The sequence below is a fragment of the Rhinopithecus bieti genome, unplaced genomic scaffold (assembly GCF_001698545.2).
Source record: "Rhinopithecus bieti isolate Rb0 unplaced genomic scaffold, ASM169854v2 scaffold_22522, whole genome shotgun sequence".
NCBI lineage: Eukaryota > Metazoa > Chordata > Mammalia > Primates > Cercopithecidae > Rhinopithecus > Rhinopithecus bieti.
In genome coordinates this window covers 1021071-1042749 of record NW_016811454.1, presented here as the reverse complement: position 1 = coordinate 1042749, position 21679 = coordinate 1021071, and the positions used below count along the sequence as shown (strand labels likewise).

The 21679-nt window shown below is 39.8% G+C and overlaps 1 protein-coding gene across 3 annotated transcripts in view; it reads left to right on the top strand.

Annotated features, from left to right (window-relative positions):
* Positions 1 to 21679, top strand: part of ADAM23 (ADAM metallopeptidase domain 23) — a 177287-nt gene that overhangs the window by 28754 nt on the left and 126854 nt on the right. For all 3 annotated transcript variants that reach the window (XM_017893939.1, XM_017893938.1, XM_017893940.1), the window contains exon 3: positions 8975 to 9051. In XM_017893939.1, the coding sequence (XP_017749428.1) occupies positions 8975 to 9051 (77 nt within the window). The remainder of the gene's footprint in view (positions 1 to 8974; positions 9052 to 21679) is intronic.

Here is a 21679-nt window from a genome sequence, read left to right as displayed (position 1 = left end):
CCATGAAGATTTTAAAAAGAAATATTTAGTGTGGCTAATGTGATTCACTGGAATACGTATTTGGATTACCAGTGCCTACTTCCTCTTTCTCTTCACCATCCATCTTTTGTATGTTTAGGAGTACCTTGGCTGGGTGCAGTGGCTCACACCTGTAATCCCAGTACTTTGGGAGGCCGAGGCAGGTGGATCACTTGAGGTCAAGAGTTCAAGACTAGCCTGGCCAACATGGTGAAACCCTATCTTTACTAAAAAAAGAAAAAATGACAAAAATTAGCTGGGTGTATTGGCACACACCTGTAGTCCCAGCTACTTGGGAGGCTGAGGCATGAGAATCGCTTGAACCCGGGAGGCGGAGGTTGCAGTGCTGAGATCATGTCACTGCACTCCAGCCTGGATGACAAAGAGAGACTCCATCTCAGAAAAAAAAAAAAAAAAAAAAGAGTACCTCAAACTGAGGTACATAAGAAAAGAGAGGAAGATGAATTTGGAATCTCTTTAAGATTGATTTATTTAGAAAAGAGCTCTTGTATAAGATTTGGTCAGAAGTTAAAATTCACAAATCCATAAATCCAAGCTTTCCTTTTTTCTGTCTCATCAGATTGCATAATTGAATATTGGCTAGATTTCTTTTACGGTAGACGTTCCATCTTTTTCAGCTAGGTTGGCACAGAGAACAAAGTCAAACAGTGATGTGCTTCCGTTAGTGGGAGATGTTCACCGTGGGTTGTAGAAGAGTGTATTTTGTTGATGCTTTGGTCTTGTTTCTGTAATAGCCTTCAAAGGGTATGACTTAAGCTTCCTAATTTAGGGCCAAAAGATAGATTGATTAACAAAATACATTAGCATTTTTGGGCATGTATGTCCTCCCCCTACTTGTCATTCTTGTGAAATTCTTTATTTTATGATAAACTGTCATGTTTAACTCACACCACAATCCACATTGCAGTATAACAGCCCAGAATGGAAGGCATCCTGTGTTTTACTTTAAAAGCATGTTTCTTAAACATTTATTTGTTAGCAAATACTTATTAACACTTTATAATTTCATTCTATTAAATAAATCCTGGAAGAGCTGTCTGAATTCTATCTTTAAGTGAGGAGAACGTCTTCCTCATAAGCCATTCTCAGCTCTCCCCAGCCCCCAGCAGACTCACTCCACAAATTCAAATACACTTGTTACCCTTACTCCAAATTCAGTAATTAATCATGCTTATATTGTATGTGGTATCTTTACAAATAATATTTATACCAGGTGTGGTGGCTCACACCTGTAATCCCAGCATTTTGGGAGGCTAAGATGGGAGGATTGCTTGAGGCCAGGAGTTCGAGACCAGCTGGGGCAACACAGTGAGACCCATCTCTAAAATAATAATAACAATAACGATTCTTATTATTTAATTGACATATTTTTCACTCTTTGCAGTTACTCATTTTATTCCCTTAACCATATTATAATCTTTTTGATCTAAGTGTTAATTCTCGGCCAGGCACGGTAGCTCACACCTGTAATCCTAGCACTTTTTGGGAGATCAAGGGGGGTGAATTATTGAGCCTACGAGTTTGTGACCAGCCTGGACAACATGGTGAGACCCCCATTTCTACAAAAAATAAATAAAAATATTAGCTGGGAATAGTGGCACGTGCCTGTGGTCCCATCTATTTGGGAGGCTGAGGTAGGAGGATTGCTTCAGCTAGGAGGTCAAGGCTGTAGTGAGTTGCAGTTGCACCACTGCACGCCAGCTTGGGCAACACAGTGAGACCCTGTCTCAAAAAAAAAAACACAAACAAAACAAACAAAAATCAAAACTAACTCTCCTATACATCTGCTCTAGTATCTTACATAAGTTCGGTATTTAATACAGATTTGTTGATGGTAAGCCCATAATACTATCAATTGGAACATGGTAGAAGAAAACATGATGATAATTTTCTCCTTCGAAGTACCTATTTAAATGCATCGTGACAAGAATGTTCAGCAAGTTACCCTAATTTGCAGTACTGCCTTCATGTAACATTTGCAGCTGTTTCACTTCTCAGGAAAATGATTCATATTATTTTGAAGACATGACAACTTGAACAAGGTCAAAGCATAATACATAATGATAATTAGCAATAAAAGTATAAAGTTTGCAAATTTTGCTGAGTATAAATGTACATTGGAATTTGCTAGATGGTGGCTAACTATCCTGGGAGGGAACTTTAGGGTGGAGTTGATTGATACCCTTCCAAAATGTTACTATATTCTTTTTTCTCTTTTTCCTACTTTACTGTCTCCTTCCTAAATGATTGAGCTCTTTCAATATGACTGAGCTACATTGGTCACATTATTATTACTGCTATTTTCTTTGAGACTGGGTCTCATTCTGTCACCCGCACTGAAGTGCAGTGGCATGATCTTGGCTCACTGCAGCCTCAAACACCTGGGCTCAGGTGATTCTCCTGCCCCAGCATCCTGAGTAGCATGCACTGCCACGCCTGGCTAATTTTTGTATTTTTTTGTAGAGACAGGGTTTCACCTTGTTGCCTAACCTGGTCTCAAACTGCTGGTTTCAAGCGATCCTCCTGCCTTGGCCTCCCAAAGTGTTGAGATTATGGTGTGAGCCACTGAGCCCAGCCGTCAGTTGCATTATTGTATTATTTAATCCTCGCAAACATCATGTCGTTAAGCTATTATTATTTGTATTTTAATGACCAGAAAACATTGAGGCTTGCAGATGTAAGGACTTCTGGCATAAATATGGCACTTTTTTATCATTTAACTAAAACTGACACCTCATATTTCTTCCTTTGATGTGTGACCTTGGACAATAGCATTACTTAATCTATCTGTGCCCTTTAAAAATGCTTCTCTTCTATAAAAGGGTAATACAAATGTCTGCTCTACCAGCTGCATGGGGTGCTGTGTTCTAGATAGACATGACAGTACTTTGAGATGATTAAAATGTAAGAAATATGAGGCATTATTATTTGTATCATAACACAAACCTGTGCAATCACCAATTTAGAATGAGGGATTAGAACCAAATTATAATTAAACATGGTCTGTTGATATTTTCTTTTGGACTTCAAAACTTTTAAGATATATTTACATATTTGGATTTTTGCATTATACAGAAAAAAGATCCACAAGCTGGACTTTTATGTTTCTCCAGCTACAGGATAGGTCCAAACTAGTCCTCTTTAGAAGAACCTCTGTGATTAAAAAAAGGTGACTTCTTTTCCTCAAACTTATTTCAATTTAAAGTTGACATTTTCTTCTCATTGATATTTAATTATCTGGGGTGCTGGATTCTGTGCCTACTGTTTTCATATAAAAAGAAAAACATACCAAACAGCCATGCTGATGAAAGTCTTCCTGGTGAAGTGGACTCTTGTCCTCAGCAGCTCAACCCATGATGACAAAGGCGGGGTCCCTCTAGCATCAAATTAGCGGGTTTTCCTCCTCCCATCTTGTTAGTTGGTGAATTTTCAAATCTGCCTTCTCTGAAACATTATAAAATGTCCTGAATTTCAAAAAAAGGTGATTTTTATATTCTCTGACCTTTCTTCACCATATTTCTAGATAATGGAGTAGAAACTCTTGAAAGGTCTATTGAAAAACTGTAAAGGTAAGGGAAAGAACCATATGCAACAAGATAAAGAAAATAAAACACTTCCTGAAAAGGTTGTGGTTACACACACACACACACACACCTGCCACACATATACAATGTAGATGCTATATTCAGTGTTTTAACAGACATAGAATAAACGTTGTTTTTTCTATGTTAGAATAAACAGAAGACAGGCATCTGCTTACTGCCTTTTGCTCTCTCTAATGCCCTGTTTCCTGAAGCCCAGACCTGTAGCCCTCTTCTTTACGAAGTCAAGTGTCAGTCATTCCACTGGTGTTTGCTCAGGCCTGCTTGATACCCTAAAGGGCTTCTTACCTCTGTTTGTAAAACATTTTCTTGTCTATTGATATTCTTCTTTTGGCCATGTTTCCTTCATTACTTAAATGAATATCTCCCTAAATAAACTTAGTATGTCTTAAGATCAGGAAACCACTTCCAAATGCTGTTATGTTTTCCACACCACCTATAGTTTAGAGCAGGGGTCCCCAACTTCCAGGTTACAGAGTGATATCAGTCTGTGGCTAGTTAGGAACCGGGCCACACAGCAGGAGGTGAGTGGCGGGTGAGTGAGCATTACTGCCTGAGCTCCACCTCCTGTCAGATCAGCAGTGGCATTAGATTCTCATAGGAGCACGATCCCTATTGTGAACTGCGTGTGCGATGGATCTAGGTTGCATACTCCTTATGAGAATCTAATGCCTGATGATCTAAGGTGGAACAGTTTCATCCTGAAACCATCCCCACTCCACCCCATCCATGGAAAAATGATCTTCCACGAAACTGGACCCTGGTGTCAAAAAGGTTGGGGACCACTGGTTTAGAGCATACTAAGGTAAAATATATGTCTCATTAGATGTGATCATCCATAGCGTAGACACCCAGTTACCCAAGTTGCTCATTTTCTACTAAATTTTATAGTTTAGTAGAAATTCAGCCTTATAATATTTTTTGAGTTCTGGGAAAGTGTTACTTCCCATTTTCAGTTCCAGTTATGGGTATGCTCTACAGAACTCACAAATTCTTCACAAACAGTGAAGAACACTGTTTGAACACCTATTTTGTGTGAAACATAGTTGCATGAAAACATGTATATCCTGCACATGGCTGCGTTTTATTTTTATGATTAGATATAAAGTTATTTTCTTCTTGTTTTATGTCTATATTAGCTACTCTAGCATATAAGTCCCAAGAAAACATAGCTTATTTAATGCACCCTACACAGAGCTGGGCATGGATGATTGCTTAATGTCATAACATCGCTTGATGATAAGGCGCAAAACAAGTCTTAGCTGAAGAACCCAACAGCCTTCTTGAAGTCATTTAATATTATACCATTAGATGCCATCTACTAGAAAGAAAAAATACAAACAAAAGCACTTTGCGAAGACGTGTAAATTGTTCTCCAGTGAAGGAGGTTTGTGTATATAATTGAGTTTAATTGTTTTTGTTTTTAGAGCTCCTGTAATTTCCCTGTGCCAGATTCTGAGTTAAAAGAAAAATACTAAAGTGGTGAGGCAACAGCTGTTCTCAGTCCTTCAGGATGGTAATTCTGAGTCCAGGGACGTGCTCATTCTTATTGTGAAATGATGTTCTTTGGCTATAAAACCCTGCATTCTTCCACAGTGCTATTATAGTGAATGTCCTTATAAAAGCAGGGCTGTTTAACAGATATCCCGAAAGAGAAAATAACTGATTTTGACCTAATATGTGGTTCATGAACTCTTCTCTGAAGCATTCCTAGGATCTGATTTTGTGTTACTGAACACATTTCTAAACCTCACTGCATAGTTCTTTTGCAAAAGAAGAACAATACTGTAGGTAGTCTTTGTATTTTAGTAGATTTCAGTGATGCTGGTCCAGTTAATTAACCTCTAGAAATTCTGTTAAGGTCAACCAAAGAATGTCGTGATATGACTGGGTATCTTATAAGACTTTGTACTGCGATCCCAGCCATTCTTCTAACTTTTCTCCCACTATTTTGGAAGGAAGAAGCCAATATTCTGGCTAAAAAAAAAAAAAAAAAGAAAAAAAAAAAAAAACTATACATACTATTAGTTATTATATATATATTATATATATATAAAATATAAAACAACAATGTGGTTTATAAAATAATGATGAGAACTCACTTTACATGGTTTGAAAACATATTTTAAATGGGCATATATAAAAACTGTATAATATTTTGTTAAAGAAAAAGTGACAAATTAAAATGGAATACATAGCATCCAGAAGTTAAACACTATTTTAATTGTGCCTAAGACAGGGCAGAAATAAAATGATAGGGAAAAGTAGCACTTGTCAGGTATTTATTTTGGTATAGAGAAGAATCTGTACTGTATAGACACTTGTAGAATGTATAGCAATGGAAAGAGAAACAGAATGTAAGAAAACTAACATACATCAGTATATTTAAATGACTTAAAATGGATATAAATATATTAGATGAAACTAATTCCATTTGATACATTCACAAAGAAGATGAATATGGTGAGGAAATCTTAAATCATTTTATAGAAAATGTGCTTCCTCTTAGAATTAAAATATTAAAACATTCTTACAGATAAAGGTAATAAAATCAAATTCTTTTTTTTTCCAATGGATAAACAGATATTTTGTTGCTGGCATTATGAATTGCGTCAGTTCTGGAGAGTAATCTGTTAAGATGTTTAAATGATGATGATGATGATAATGATAATGATGATGGCATGTGCCAGAAATGGTGCTGAGTGAGCTTGAGGGAATGGTCATTTAGGGGAAGGCTCATTGTCTTGGCCACATGTTCTTGTTTGTGATTATAAATGTTACTGATCATGTCACGTGAAGCCTGCCGGTCTCCATCCCACCTTTTCAGATTCATTGTTTGACATTTCATCTGAAAACCATTTTCCTACAGGCCATATTCATTTTTTAAAAAATTTAAAAGCCTGTTTTCTCACATTCATTTTGACTTGATTTTTGTAAATGTTTTCCTCCCTGCCCCGAGTGTCTTTTCTTTGCCTGACACGTGGATTCTTATTCATCTTTTGAGTTTTTGTTCAAATAGCATCTTGTCAGTGGATCCTTTCTGTACCCCTCTGTGCCTGGGTGGGGTTCAGCTGTGGTCCCTGTCCTGTGGCCCATTAGACAAGCTGAGGCTGACAGTTCTACCTGCCCCTTTGGAGACCATCACTTCTTTGAGGGCAGAAGCTGTGTCCCAGCTATCTTTATATGCAAAGCAGGACTTAATATGTTTGTGTGGAATGATTGAATGCAAAAGCAAAGGAAAACCCAGTATGATTGACTAGCTCTTTGATTAAATTCTATTAAACTGAAGCTAGTCACATTGACATGGCATAAACCTATTTTAGCATTTATCAAATTGTATAACTCCTACAATTCTATAAAATGAAGGTACTACATTTACTACCAGATTACCTTATTTTGCAACAGAGTGTTGTCAGTGTTTGTACTTGTCGCATCACCTATTCGCTATGAAATAAGCTTTTTACTGGGTCACTGTCAAGTTCTTCTTAGTGTTTATAAAGATGTTCAAGTAGGTATATCTAATGAACTCATCTCTACTATATAATATTCTTAAGAGAAACTATACTAAGGATTTATCTTATTCTTAGAAATTAAATTTTACATACTTAAAGCTTTTTTGGATCCAGAGCTGAAAAATCTCTCCTTGTACAAATTATTCATCAATATAAATATCTTTATGCAAAAATTAATGCTTCAAGGTACAGAATGAATTTAAAGACAGTGGATATTTGTATTGAATAGAGATTCTGTTGTGGATAATGGAGACCACACTTGACAGAAGTTTCTTTCGCTCTCTCTTTCTCTCTCTCATAGTTGTATGGATACAGGAAGCCCACAAGTATGGTGACCCTGTTCTAGAAGGTTGTTTGGAATTCGACTTGGCGTCCTATGGCATTAAGGATTTAGGAGCCTTCTTTCTCATTATTTTGTATTTAAAATTTAATATTTGTTAGTTTCCTTTTTGCATTGTATGGATTGATTATTATTGAGTGACTATCTGATTTGGCAATGTGCTTGACTGAAAGTATAAGTCATGGTTTATTTATAGTGTTTTATGGGTTTGGTATGACAAAAAGGTCTTGACAATGAATATTTGGTGAATTACTTGAAAGGTCAGATATGCTGGGGAAGAGTCATTAACCTAGACCTGTTTGCAAGACCCCTGTGATATGTGTTGTGGAGCTCACCACCCAGGGGAAGGATGGGAAAGGGAGAGACAGGGAGGAACAAATAAAGTGCTTCCAAAGCCCTGAGCGTGAAGATTGTGTGAAGGAAGACTTCTTGGAAAGCACTGCAGGTGGGACGCCTTTGAAGGATTGGGAGAGTTTCAGTCGTCAAAAATGCAGGGGAAGGCAAAGAGGAGCATGGGGTAGCACTGGGGGGAAGGTGGGAATAGAAAGTACTGGGAGGGGGATGCTTGGTATGTTCATGCTGGCGTCTAGTTACCATGCATGGAGCACTTCACAGATGATTTGTAGCACCCACTGTGCCTTAGGAATGCAATTCTGGAGGAAGGACGTTTGTGAGTTAAGGAAGTATGGTGTAGGTGTTTCATTTAGCCTTGTCCTTTTTTTTTTTTTGATAGTGTGATAAAGGAGAAGTTTATGTTAGCTAATACTTGGACAAAACTTCATTGATTTGTTAATTTGCAGTATTCGAGATGCTTCTGTGAGCTGTAATAATCTTTAACACCTAGTAAATAGGATTCATGTTTAGATGGAATTATCTTTGTATTTTGAATTAAGACAAAATAATGACAATATTTGTAAACATTTGACTCTTAAAGGGGGACATAAGCTCTCGGTATTCACAAAAGGCCAGGTTCTAAGTGCTTTCTGAAGTTAGAAAGTTGTACTCTCCTATTTTACTGTCATATTCTGCTGATGCATCATTTAGAGAAAGTTCCAGAGAAAGTTCTAATTCCTGCTGAAGAGCAGAGCACTGACATGATTTTTCACTTAGGTGTGCAGAAAGAATTGGTTAGCTTTATGCACAAAACAGGCTGAAATCAAGCTTTAATTAGTCAGACTTTTGCATAATTCATCATGGTCACTTTGGAAGTCCAGCAGAATATGCTGTTGGTTTTTATCTTAGTGGTTTCATTTTCCAGGATGGGTTGTCTTATTAGCTCTTTGCTACCCAAATATTTAGATTTTCCTAGCAAAACCATGATATTGTACCTAGTCTCCTAAAAAAGTGAATTACTGTGTGAAGATACATAAGGAAATGAACTGATACATAAAAGTTATTCATCTTAAATATCATTCTTGATAATAATCTGTCTTAAAGACAGGAAAGTAAGTTAAGATTCTTCTGTCTTTTTGAATCCATAGGCTGTCCATCTGGCCCAGGCAAGCTTCCAGATTGAAGCCTTCGGCTCCAAATTCATTCTTGACCTCTTACTGAACAAGTGAGTATTTAGACATAATCCTCTTAAGTAGCAGGTGCAATAAAGCTTTGTTTTTATAATATTGGTTTAGTCAAAATAATGTCTGTTGTTTAACAACTATTTTCTAGCAGATTATGTATTTTAGACACGTAAAGTATAAAATTCTGAACGGTGAAGTATGTTTTTTTTTTCTGAAATAGAAGACATTTAACATGTTAAGCATCTCAAACACAGCACTTACATATTACAATTCTAAATGGAATAAATATTTGAAGTAATACCAGTTAATTAAATGTTAACTATAATCATCACTATATATAAGAAGCAATAATAAATGTACTGATTCAAGTATAATTTGACTACAGTCTAGAAATTTCTTCCATTTACTCTTTATAATACAATTCACATGACTTCTGTGGGAAGAACAGAGTAAGTGATGACTTGCAAATACCTATTTTGAGAAGATTCTTTGCTTTAGAATTTGCTCTAATATGGTTTCTTAGAAATTTTGGTCCTGTTGAAAATTTACCCGATTGTCTCTGAGCATGTGTTTGTTGATATTTAAATGCTGTTTCCTAAGTTGGAATCAGTTGTACAGATGTCTTTGTACAAAGTGTGAACAAGAGCTGTTGACTTAACTAAGGCTCTTCAGCCTCAAATAGATCTAGCACTGAGCCTTTCTTTGGTGAAAGAGATTTTCTATATGGTTTTCTTGAGTTACAGAAATTATAGTCAGTATTTTAAGCTTTTGTCAGTATTTTGATCAGGACTGCATCTTTGCAAGAAAAATACCTGTTAATGCTATCAAACACTATAATGTAAGTGACCACAACCAATATTTGAGAAATTGCAAAGGATCATAAAGAACAACTATTAAATTTCTTGTATGCCAAATTCTGTGAGCTCTGCAGAAAAAAATGCACAGTCAGCTTGGGTGTTACTTACTCAAGTGTTATTGCAGCTTTAAGTCAGAATGAATCAGCATAACTCAGAATTGCCTGTGAAAAGGTATTGCAGGTTTTCCTCTTTGGTTGAGTTCCGTTTCACCATGCTGTGTCAGCAGTTTGCCTGCCTAAGAGACTTGTCTTGCCAAGTCTTACACTATGTTGAGTGTCAAGATAGAGCTAATTTTAGTGTAAGTCCTCAATTCCTTTAACTCTTACTGCGGTGGAGAGCATCATTTCAAACTGTAGCAAGAGGATCACAACCAACACTGTTGTGTGTTTTGAGCAATAAAATACCTCAGCCATAGCAGAGCCTCCTAGTCAATTAGCACATGGCAGAGAAAGGGTCATATGGGATGGCCAGGGTACTTAGAGGTCTGGAAATGTGCCAGAAGTTATCAGTAACACTTAGCATGCAAAGGAATCAAGTTGAGCACCTATTGTGAGCAGTCTCTGACTTGAGGAATTTAGAGTCTACTTGGGGGAAGGTTGATAGACAAATACGTAATTTTAGAAGAGTATGAAATATGCTGGAGGTTAAAATGGAATGTTATGGTAGCATCAAGGAGAGGCAGCTCTCAGGCTGGAGGAGTGTGAAAAGGCGTCTTGGGAAAGGTGATGCTTGAGCTAAATCTTGAAGTGTGTTCTAGGCAGGCATGTGAGATAGTATGTCTGAAGAGGCAAGGCCACGTTGCACTATGGCATGTTAGGGGAGCATGAGCCTTTTATTGAGCTTCCTCATAAATGACAAGGTTGAGACGAAGGAGATGAGTTGGGAGAGGTAAGCCTAGGGACAGCTCAGCTCATGGAAGTTCTGGTATTTCACATGTAAGTGCTGGGCCATTATCCTCTAGACTGAAATATCAAGTCAGGGGAATAAACAGAGGTCCTGTTCCCAGGAAGTGCTAAGAGGCATGGAGAGGGAATACTTTCAATAAATCTGCAGTTGATAAAAATTATTAGGATTGCTCCATATGGATAACAAGGCAGAGAGGATAGTTAAAGCTAACAGAGGTACCTCGATTGGTTGGTTGGGTGGAGGGTGATGTCTAGCTGAAATGGGCAGTACCAGGGAACAAACAGATAGAATGGTGAAGGGAAGAGAATGTAGCATCAGAAGAGACATGATTGATTTGAGGGGCTTTGGGACATACATGAGGCCATGTCTAGGAGGTAGCTGGATATAACCTCAGGGGAGAGATGAGAGCTAGAGATTGTAGACTTGGAAGGTATTTTTATATAAATGTTAATGACCAACATGGCTGTGAATGAGGTTACCCACAGAGGGTGGGTAGAGCAGGAGAGAGAAGCTGAGAAGACAGGTAAGAGGAGGGGAAAAAGCTGAGAAGACAGATAAGAGGAGGGGAGAAGATGAAGAACCCATGAAGGAGATTGAGAAGGAGTGATTGGAGAAATAGGACAGTCAGGAGAGTGATTAAACAGAGTTTCAAAATGGGAAGGTATGATTTACAGTGTCATCTGCAGTAGAGTGATCTACGGGCACAAGCTGTAGAATAATCTAATGAGGTAAGAGGCAAAATTTGCCCTTTGGATTTGCCATTTGAGCAGTCACTGGTGGTTGGAAAGCAGCAGTTTCAGTGAAGCTCTGAGGTGGGGGGAATGAGAGGGGACAGAAACCAGGTTACAGTATGCTGGGAGTTAATGAGAGGAGACGATGTGGAGGCAGCAAATATCCATTGAGGAGGTTTGGATGAGAAGAAAAGAGAGCAGAAGACACTGGGGTCAAGGCAGGGCTTTTTAGTGATGACAGAGCAAGTTAACAGAGCAAGTTAACAGAGCAAGTTGGTAGACTGAGAGATGGAACTGATAAGAGTGGGAGGTTGAAGATGCAGAAAGGAGAGAGGAGATAATCTATAGGGCAAGAGCTGGGTAGAGACCGAAGGGAATTAGATCAAAGCACAAGGGCAGAACTTAGTTTTGAACCAGGAAAGACAGGTTGTCCTGCATTGGTGTGAAGCTGTAGGGTGTGTGCAGGTGGAGACTGACTTGCAGGTGAGGGGATGGAGTTGAAGAAACACAATTCTGAAGTTATTTACTGTAGGGATTGGGATGGAGAGGGAGGTTGGGTTGGGGCTTGAGGAAAATGATGAAATTGCTGGGATGAATGAGTGATGAAGCCCATCAAGGTCAAATTCAAGAATGTTTGAGCAACCTTCATTAGAAATCATGTGCTGTGTATTAGTCTTTGTGTATTTCTTTCTGGTGGTGTTTTTTTACATTTTATTTTATTATTTTAAAATTGGAGTGCTTTGTCACTGCGGAGTGTGAATGAAGGAGGCAGACTGTAGTGTGGACCCAGGGCTCAGTCTCTGTGGTAGCACAGAAGAACAACAGTGGAGGCAAAGCTCTTTGAATACTCATGAATAACTTGGGTAGTTAAGTGTCAGGATCCAGTCTGGGTAAGAAGGGAGATGAGGTCAAGAGGAGGCTATGAACTGGGGACAGATGGAGGTCTCTGAAGGGAAAACTAGCTGCGGTGAGAGAGAGGCTGAGAGCTGCACTCATGTGCTATATGGTTTGGCTGTGTCCCTACCCAAATCTTATTTTGAATTGTAGCTTTCATGATCCTTATGTGTCATGGGATGGTCCTGGTGGGAGGTAACTGAATCATGGGGGCGGGTTTTTCCCCTGCTGTTCTTGTGATAGTGAATAAAGTCTCACAAGATCTGATGGTTTTATAAAGGGCAGTTACCCTGCACATGCTCTCTTGCCTGCAGCCATGTAAGACATGCCCTTGCTCCTCCTTCACCTTCCACCATAATTGTTAGGCATCTCCACCCATGTGGAACTATGAATCCATTAAAGCTTTATTTCTTATAAATTACCTAGTCTCAGGTATGTCTTTATGAGAGGCATGAGAATGGACTAATGTAATACATCCCTCATGCTGTCCTGAGCTTTCTGAGTGCAACCTAAGTGTGCAAGGCTGACATGATGAACTGGAGACGAGGGAACTGTGTTAGAACATGAGATGCATTGCTGGGGGTGGGCTCTAGTTTAGATGACTTCTGTCTGGGATTAACCAAAAAGTCTGATATGTGTTAGAATAAAGGTAAAGAGTCAAGAGAATGTTTAAGTCCGTAATAGAGTACCCAAAAGAGCTTCTGAGGAAAGAGGGACCTCATTTCCACTATAGGATGATCATTGCTATATTACAGGCAAAGGTGTTAAGTTATCAGAGGAGGGAAAGGTGTCCGGTAAGTATGTGGGCTCAGGGTGTGGAGGTGTGAGCACATAAAGGTGTTACCATAAGTTAATCCAGGTGGTGACCATAGAATCTGCAGGGTTAGTGATCTCACCAGGCCCAGAAGCCCAGCTTGTGAGGACTAACCTCACAGGAGTTCTTGAGAGGAGAGCCTGGTTTGCATCTGGCTTGCAGAGGCATCTCATGGCAGTGCTGTGTTTTTTTTTTTTTTTTTGAGACAGAGTCTGGCTCTATCGCCCAGGCTGGAGTGCAGTGGCACAATCTCAGCTCACTGCAAGCTCCACCTCCCGGGTTCCTGCCATTCTCCTGCCTCAGCCTCCTGAGCAGCTGGGACTACAGGCGCCCGCCACCACGCCTGGCTAGTTTTTTGTATTTTTAGTAGAGACGGGATTTTACCGTGTTAGCCAGGATGGTCTCAATCTCCTGACCTCATGATCCGCCTGCCTTGGCCTCCCAAAGTGCCGGGATAACAGGTGTGAACCACCGCGCCTGGCTCCAGTGCTGTGTGTTTTATTCATTTGTTCAGCAAATGTTGAGTGAGCATCTGCTGTGTGCCTCTGGCTGTTGTAGGTGCTGATATTGCTGAGAATAAGATAGACAAGACTTGTGCCTTCCCTTTTAGAGCTTCATTCCGGAGGAGGAGGCAGACAGTGGACCACCACATAAAGACATATGGGATGGAGAGGGACTGAAGGTGTGGTGTCCAGCATGATTCAGACGGTCAGAAGAAGCAAGAAGGCCTATCTGAGGAGGGAACCTGAGCTGAGCCCTGGTTGTCAAAGAGGAGCCACCACACGTTGCTGGAAGGCTGAGGGTTCTGCACAGCTGGGACAGCAAGACAGCCAGAGCTGAGGAGGATGTGTGATGTTCAAGAAGGGCAGAGGACATTATGACCAGAGTGCAGTGCAGGGTAGGGGATAGTGGGAGAACGAGGAGACGAGATCAGAGAGGAAGCAGCTCTGCAGCCAGGCGATGAAGGACTGTGGTCCATGGTGAGGAGTGTGGGTGAGAAGCCATTGGATGGCAGTAAGCATGGAAGAGACACGGTCAGATTTCTATTTTATTTAGCCCCAGGGGTCCTAGTTACGGCCTTAGAGGTCCTTTAATTACACTCCTCTCAGGGTGCTCCTCTTTAAAAATTTTGTTTAGTGTTTTCTCTAAAACAGCTGTTATTCCAAGTTACAGAAGGTTTTGTAAAGATCACTAGGGTAACGTTCTTGTCTTTCCTTTTTTTTTTTTTTTTATGTCAAACAAGCATTTTAGGTATTTTTAATTTTGATTTTTACTATCCACTTTATTGAGGTATGATTGATACTAGAGCAACAATTCTTGATGTATATCAGTCCTGGGAAATCTCAGAAGGTCTGAGGATTGATTGTCTCTTCTCTGTGTGTGATTAGAATTATGCCAAAGCCTATAGTACCCATATATTTGCTGGTGTTTTCAGCAAATGTCTACTGAGAATAACCGTGATCAGAGCGGCATAATGGTTGAAAGCATGGGTAACTCTTTGATCTTGGGGAAGCTTCTTAACTTCTTCCTTTTCTTCATTTTTCCTCTTCTACCTATTCCTCCTCCTCCTCTTTCTCTTCCTCCTCTTCCTCCTTTTCCTCCTCCCCCTCCTCTTCTACCACCTCCACCATGACCACCACCACCTATCACAAAACTCATTTTTCTAAAGTTTATCATTCAGTGTTTTAAAATTATATTCACAAAGTTTTACAGTTATCACCACAATCTAATTCTAGAACATTTTCATCACCCCCAAGAAACCCTGTACCCATTAGCAGCCACTCCCCATTCCCTTCTCCTTTAAGCCCCTGGTGACTACTAACCTACATTCTGTCTCCATGCATTCGCCTATTCTGGACGTTTCATACAATGGGTACCCTTTTGTGACTGGCCTCTTTTACTTAGCACAATGTTTTGAGGTTCATTCATGTTGTAGCTGAGTAATATACCATCGTATGGATATATTGTAAGCTTCTTAAGCTTTAGTTTCCTTCCGAAGCTGTAGGTTGTTGCAAGGATTAGATGAGATAACATGTGGTGCTTACACATGTTCATTAACAAGGAATTTTATTACCTCAGTGAGGCAGTCACTGTGCTGAGATGTTGGGGGATTCTGCATTGAGGAGAAGAATCATTGATCTCATGGAGCTTATGATCTGGTGAGAGCAGCTCAGGTCATAAGAAATGCTGCTCGTCTTCCCTTTGGCTTCAGTCAGTCTTTTTCTGACTTTAGTAAGTGAGAGGGGGGGGGGGGGCACTATGTAATCTTTCTCTCTTCAAAGTGGGCTGAAGAAAAAAAAAGGAGACAATTTGGCAGGCCCTGGGTTGATATGTGCTCGAGGTAGTGGGCACTGGGGATTCAGATAACATATACTTCCATTGAGTTGAAAGCGTGCTCGCGAGACACTTGGTACTTGTCCAGTTTTCCCAGAGCTGCTCACCAGACATCCATTAAAGAACGTGATGTGACTTGCAGGCTGTTGCATATATGTGGATATTTAAGTTTCCAGGCCATCTGACTGGTCTGAGGTGAACACCCAGGCCCTCAGCATGCTGTGCTGTTTTTTGTGCAGTGAAATCCCTGTGCTTCTTTTGGCCCCTGCCCAGTACAGAGAGGAAAGAATTCTTAGGATGCATCAAGGGTAATGCCTTCTTGGTTAAAAAGGCAGCATTATGTTCCTTCTTAACAGAACACTATTCTAGCAAGAGAGTGTGAGAATGTGACACGTCTTTGTACTTTCATCTTAAATGATGCCCGGGGAGAACTCTGGGTGAAACCGATGTAAGACATCCACATTGGGTGACTGACTCCCAAAACTGAGGAGTAGACCCAAAACTTGGAGAGTAAGGTAGTTTTGAATTTAGGAAAAAAATCTTTGTTCTGATTTTCTGGGAATCAGAGGTGTTTGATTTAAGATGAATATCTGGAAAATGCTAATTTAAAGAAATACATGCATGCAGTAATTTGCTTGTTAAAAGCAGTTCACGCTGCGCTTTGGAAAGAAGCAGACAGCCACACTGATGTAGTTTCAGTTAGCTTAAATACAGAGCCCAACCTTCTTGCTGACTGGCATGGTTAATTCATTCTTCATTCAGTCAACAAACATTTATTGAGCTTCTCATTTGCGTAAGACACTGTGCTGAGCAACATGGGGGAATTCAGAGCCGTGTAAAAGAATTTCTCCTCTTCAAGAGCCTGTGGTAGAGAAATGAGATTACAGTGTATATGAATAGTGTTAACACATGGATAGAAGTGACTTGAGAGACTTGGTGATGAGGGAAGGCTTTCTGGTGGGATTACTTGGGAGTCCTACAGGATGCTACCTTGGTTTTGGGTCCCCTGGTAGCAGACTCTGAGGCAAGGAGGAGGGAGCTAGGAAAGGGTGAGTTCTCAAGCTGTTTACTCCTCTGGGCAGCTGGGATTCTCACTGAGAGCTCTGGGAGTCTGTGGGCTCATGCCAGCCTAGAGGCAGGGAGCTGGAGTTTTGTCCACCAACTGTCAGGTTGTTCTGAGGTCTGTTTCTCGGGGCAGTAACTGTTTACTACCACCTCCTGGGTAGAATACAAAGCCTTCCGGCCCAGGGTCTCGGGCACTTCCAGTCAGCTGCCTTCAGTGTGTTGGAGTGAATGCCAAGGGCATAGTGGCAGGGCCCAGCAGAGCCCACAGCAGGTGCTTGAGACTTTGAAAGGTGTAGGAGGGAGAAAGATGCAGGCTCCACAGGAAGTGGCAGGCAGAGGTGTGGGAGCCCAAAAGCACCAAACTCCTAGTGTGAGTCAGGACTGGTGAGGCCCTTTTTCTTAAAGAACTTGAATTACCAAGCTGGGAACAAAAGGCAAACTGCCTGTTGGGAGTCCCTGGATCCTAAGGGAGATACTCAGCTATGTTTGGCTAAATGTTTTTTTTCAGCTCTGCGGATTTGGAGATTGAACTTAAATATGATTGTAAGAAGGAACATGTGGAGAAGAAACAGGCCTCCTGCCTCATTTTTCTCTTGTGGTCGAGTGAGACCAGGACAGGAGTCAGGAGCTGTGGCTGGGGACAGCTTGAGGCAGCTTGACCCATACCAGCCTGAGCTGTGGTGTCGCTGTCTTACGTCTTGGTTTCTGAGGTTTTGTGACTCCTGAATCCAGATTGGCAGGCCTTGTGTGTCACTGCTGACCTTTTTCTCTCCGACTAGCAGCCCATCGTGCTTACTGCTGACATTTCTCTTACACATCTGAGAGAGGGAATCAGGGAAGGCACCGGCCCTAGGAATTTGGAGTCAAGACTTCCAATCTCAGCTCTGCTATAGAGAGCTGGTCACATACTCTGGGCCTTAGTCCGAAGGAATTAGGGGAGATGATGTGAACATTGCTTTCCGTTTCAGGAGTCTCGGGGTTTTGATGATGTTAACTCGAAGGTTAAATGCTTTACTTCCCAGTTTCAAGAGATCTGCAGAAGCAAGGCTCTCTATTATGGTGATAGACACTATGCCAAGATCTTTACCCGTAGTCTCCTATTTAAGTTCCTTTGATAACCCTGCAAGGAAGGTGTGATTATCCCCATTTTACTGCTGAGTAACATGCGGCCTGGCGAGATTCAGTCACATGCAGGCACTCCAGCATGGGCTGCCTGCTTGGAGTCTCCTTCACTATGGCTGCTGTGGTCATAGTACTGGACTACCAATTTGCAAGTGAGCTGAACCTAATTCTAATGATTGCACATCTGTTCACATTAAGTGAGAAAAAGAGTGGAACTATTTTGGTCAATTTGTAACCATATAAGGAAAACACAGAAGGTCCCACATAGGATTGAAAATAATGCTGTTTGTTGAGTAGAACCATCTGTTATGCTCTGAATTGTATGTCTCCCCCTCCCCATTCATACGTTGAAGTTCTAACCCCTAGTACCTAAGAATGTAACTGTATTTGGAATAAAGTATTTAAAAAGGTAATTAAGTTAAAATGAAATCTTTTGGGTGGTCCTTAATTGAATATGACTATTGTCATGAAAAGAGAAAGTTTGGACACAGACACTAGTGTGAAGACACAGTGAGATGGACGGCAGCTGTCTGCAAGCCAAGGAGGGAGCCCTGAGAATGAAACCAGCCCTGCTGACACCTTGATCTTGGACTTCCAACCTTCTGAACTGTGAGGAAATACATTTCTGTTGGTTAAGCTACCAGTCTGTGGTACTTTGTGGCATCCTTAGCAAACTAATACACCATCCTAATTCACTTATTGCTTGCATATTGCAGTGAGACATTCAGTATTAAGTGCTGCTTGTTAATGGGTAAAACTGTCCCTTATACTATGATTTTTAAGTGCTGTTTTGAGAGATTGTGGTTTCTTTTGCATTTAGGTACTTTAGGAAGATTGGAACTGTTTTGGTAGTTTTGAAAAAGTATGTGATGATAAAGAATCGTAAGAGGCAGGGATTCCCAAAGTTGCTGTAAATATTGATTGCCACTGTGCTGTGTGCAATATGATGTAGTTGAATATTGCATTTTATATGTCCTAGAGTCCTGATAGTATTCTAAGCTTTCTAGCACTGGTAGGAATGAGTTGCTATGGATTTTTCTCTCCTGAAGCCATCCTTTCCTGTCTAGTTCTAAACATTTTAATTCTAGAGTGTCAGGTAACTCTTTTTGTTGCCATATTTTCTCTGATCAGGGTGATCAGGTGTTTCTGGTCTGAGTCAGCCTATATTGAATACCTTGGGTATTATTTGCTTTTGATGACTCATCTTTATGCTGGTAGATCAGGTCCTGAAAATCTTGAAAACATATAAAATAAAAGAAATATCGTCTAAATTTTAGTAGATTCTGGTTCTATTTATTTGGGGTGTCTATGCAACCTACTTTCAAAATGGTTTGAGAATGACTTGCACAATTAGACATAATAACAAGATTATTAAAAATAAAATCACAACCAAACCATTGATACTTGTATACTGATTCTTGATTTTCATAGATGAACAAAATCTAGCATAACTGTTGGGTGGTGAAATTCAATGGATGTTTGCCCTCTGCCTGCCCCTACCCCTGCTTGCCTATTGACAATAATCATTGTGAGTGACTGGGACCCAGGGAAATTAAGCACCAGGCTAGAGAGATGAGGAGGGCCACAGGAACCAGATTTAGATTTTCTAGGTTCTGGGAGATGAGAAAACTGGGATTGTCCAGAAAAGAGGACCCTGTGGCTACAGTCTTTAGCAGGAGAATAACAAGTATGGCAACTAAGAATTTCTGGCAAAATCAAAAGAATTTAATTGTTGATGGGATCATATTACACTGTTTATCTTATCTAGGATATAACAGACACCTCTAGTGAGTCAGGAGACTATTTCTTGACTGGTGGATAAAAGGAGACCCTTTGTGGGTATCCAACCCAATGCAGAATGTGGACAAATAAAACCTGAACTTGACTCATTTTTCAAGCACTTCTTGGACTTTTGAAGACAAATACAAATAATGTATAAAAATTCCAGAAGAAGTTAATTGTGACAAAAAATTGAAAAGCACAGAGAATTAGATGTGACCAAGCATCTGAGATAAGTTTATTACAGTAGTTACTGAATTTAGATCTTACTTTTCTGGCAGTTACGTGAGAAAGATAAGATAGTGGGTTGTGTAATTTTCATTATCTGATACAAGAATTTTATCTGTCTAGAGATATGTTTCCTTGTCAAAGAGGAATTTATCCCTAATGCCTGATGTAGTAGGACATTCAGTAGAATAATGGTTAATGTGTGCAACCATGGTTTTGCAAATGACCAGAAGTGTTTCTTAAAAGGATTTCTCATATTGACTCTGTATATTAGCCAAGGGAATGAAGTTCTTTCTAACCTCTGAGTTGATTGATAGATTTCCATTGACAGAAGCCGTTGATGAATGATTCCAAGCACTTTTATTTTAAAAATGTTTATGAGTGCCTGCTAAGTGCCAGGCACTGTCAAAGTTAGCCTAGAAAAGTCCTTTCCTCATGAAGCTTATAGAACGGAGGAGGAAAGACAAATCTGTAGGCATTTAATGATAATCTGAGAAGTACTGTGATGGGGAAAATACAGGATGTTTTTATCCCACATAGGAGGGGTACCTAACCCAGATTAGAGGTGGAAATGGATAGCGAGCTAAACGTTTATGGAGCTAAATGTCTAAACTCAGGTCTAAAGCATGGTTAAGAGGTAGTCAGAAAAGGTTTGAAGGGAAAGAGAGTGTGGAGGCCTGAAGGTAAGCAAGAAACTTGGGACATGAAGTAGGAGAAAATGGAGACTTTGAGGGGTGAACAGAACCACACAGCTAGTAAGTAAGAGAGCCAAGATCAGACCTAGGAATGTTCATTGTCAAAACCTTGGAAAGTCGATACATTATCTAATTCATTTGTGCTGCTATAACAAAATGCCATGGACTGGGCAATATATAAACAATAGAAATTTACTTCTGATGGTTCTGGAGGCTGGGAAATCCAAGACCAAGGCTTGATATCTGGTGAGGGATCTCTGCTTGCAAGATTGTGCCTTGTTGCTGTGTCCTCACATGGCAGGAGAGCCATATGGAGGGGCCAGGCAATTCTCCAAAGGGTTTTTTGTAAGGGCATTAATCTCCTTGATGATCTGATTAATCTCATTAATCTCATTGATAATGGCAGAACCCTCATGGCCTGATCACCCTGCAAAGACCCCACCTCTTCATAGGTGGGGTTTTAAGTTTCCACATGAATTTTGGAGGGACCTATACATTCAAACCATAGCAGACATTTTTCAGTGATAAAGAAGTCTGACTGAAAATGTGTTTGAAAAGCTCTACAAAGGTGAACCTTAGAGAAATAAAAAACTTTATATCATTTGTGTCTTAACCTTGCTTTATTTTGAATACTACTAAATATTGTATTTTAATATTAAATATTTTTGAATACTAAATATTTAATATTATTAAATATTAAATATTTTGAATACACTAAATACAAAAAATAAAGTACAAAAATACTACTTTATTTTGATGAATTCATTGCCTAAATCCAGCCCCAAACAATAACTTATTAAATTTTCCTCTTGATTCTCTATAGATTTATATAAAGTAAGGGCTTCATATCACATGAAATGGCTCCTTAAGACTCTTGATGGTCATCTATTGCCAATGAGAATTGTGTTATTTTAGAACCATTTTTTGGATGATTCATACACCAGAATCTCATCATCTAGAGTCATTTCTCCTAATCTTTTAAAATTAATTGTAAATTAGAATCCCCAAATAAGAATCCTGACTATGGTTTATTATGGGCTGTTTATAAAAGTACTCTCTTTAACATGTTCATTCTAATTCTTCTTCCTTGATGATATCCATGAGCCTTAATATAATATTTAGATTGTGTTTAAAAACAAAATAATCTATAATGGCATTTTATTTATTTATTTTTTTGAGACGGAGTTTCGCTCTTGTCACCTAGGCTGGAGTGCAGTGGCGCCATCTCGGCTCACTGCAACCTC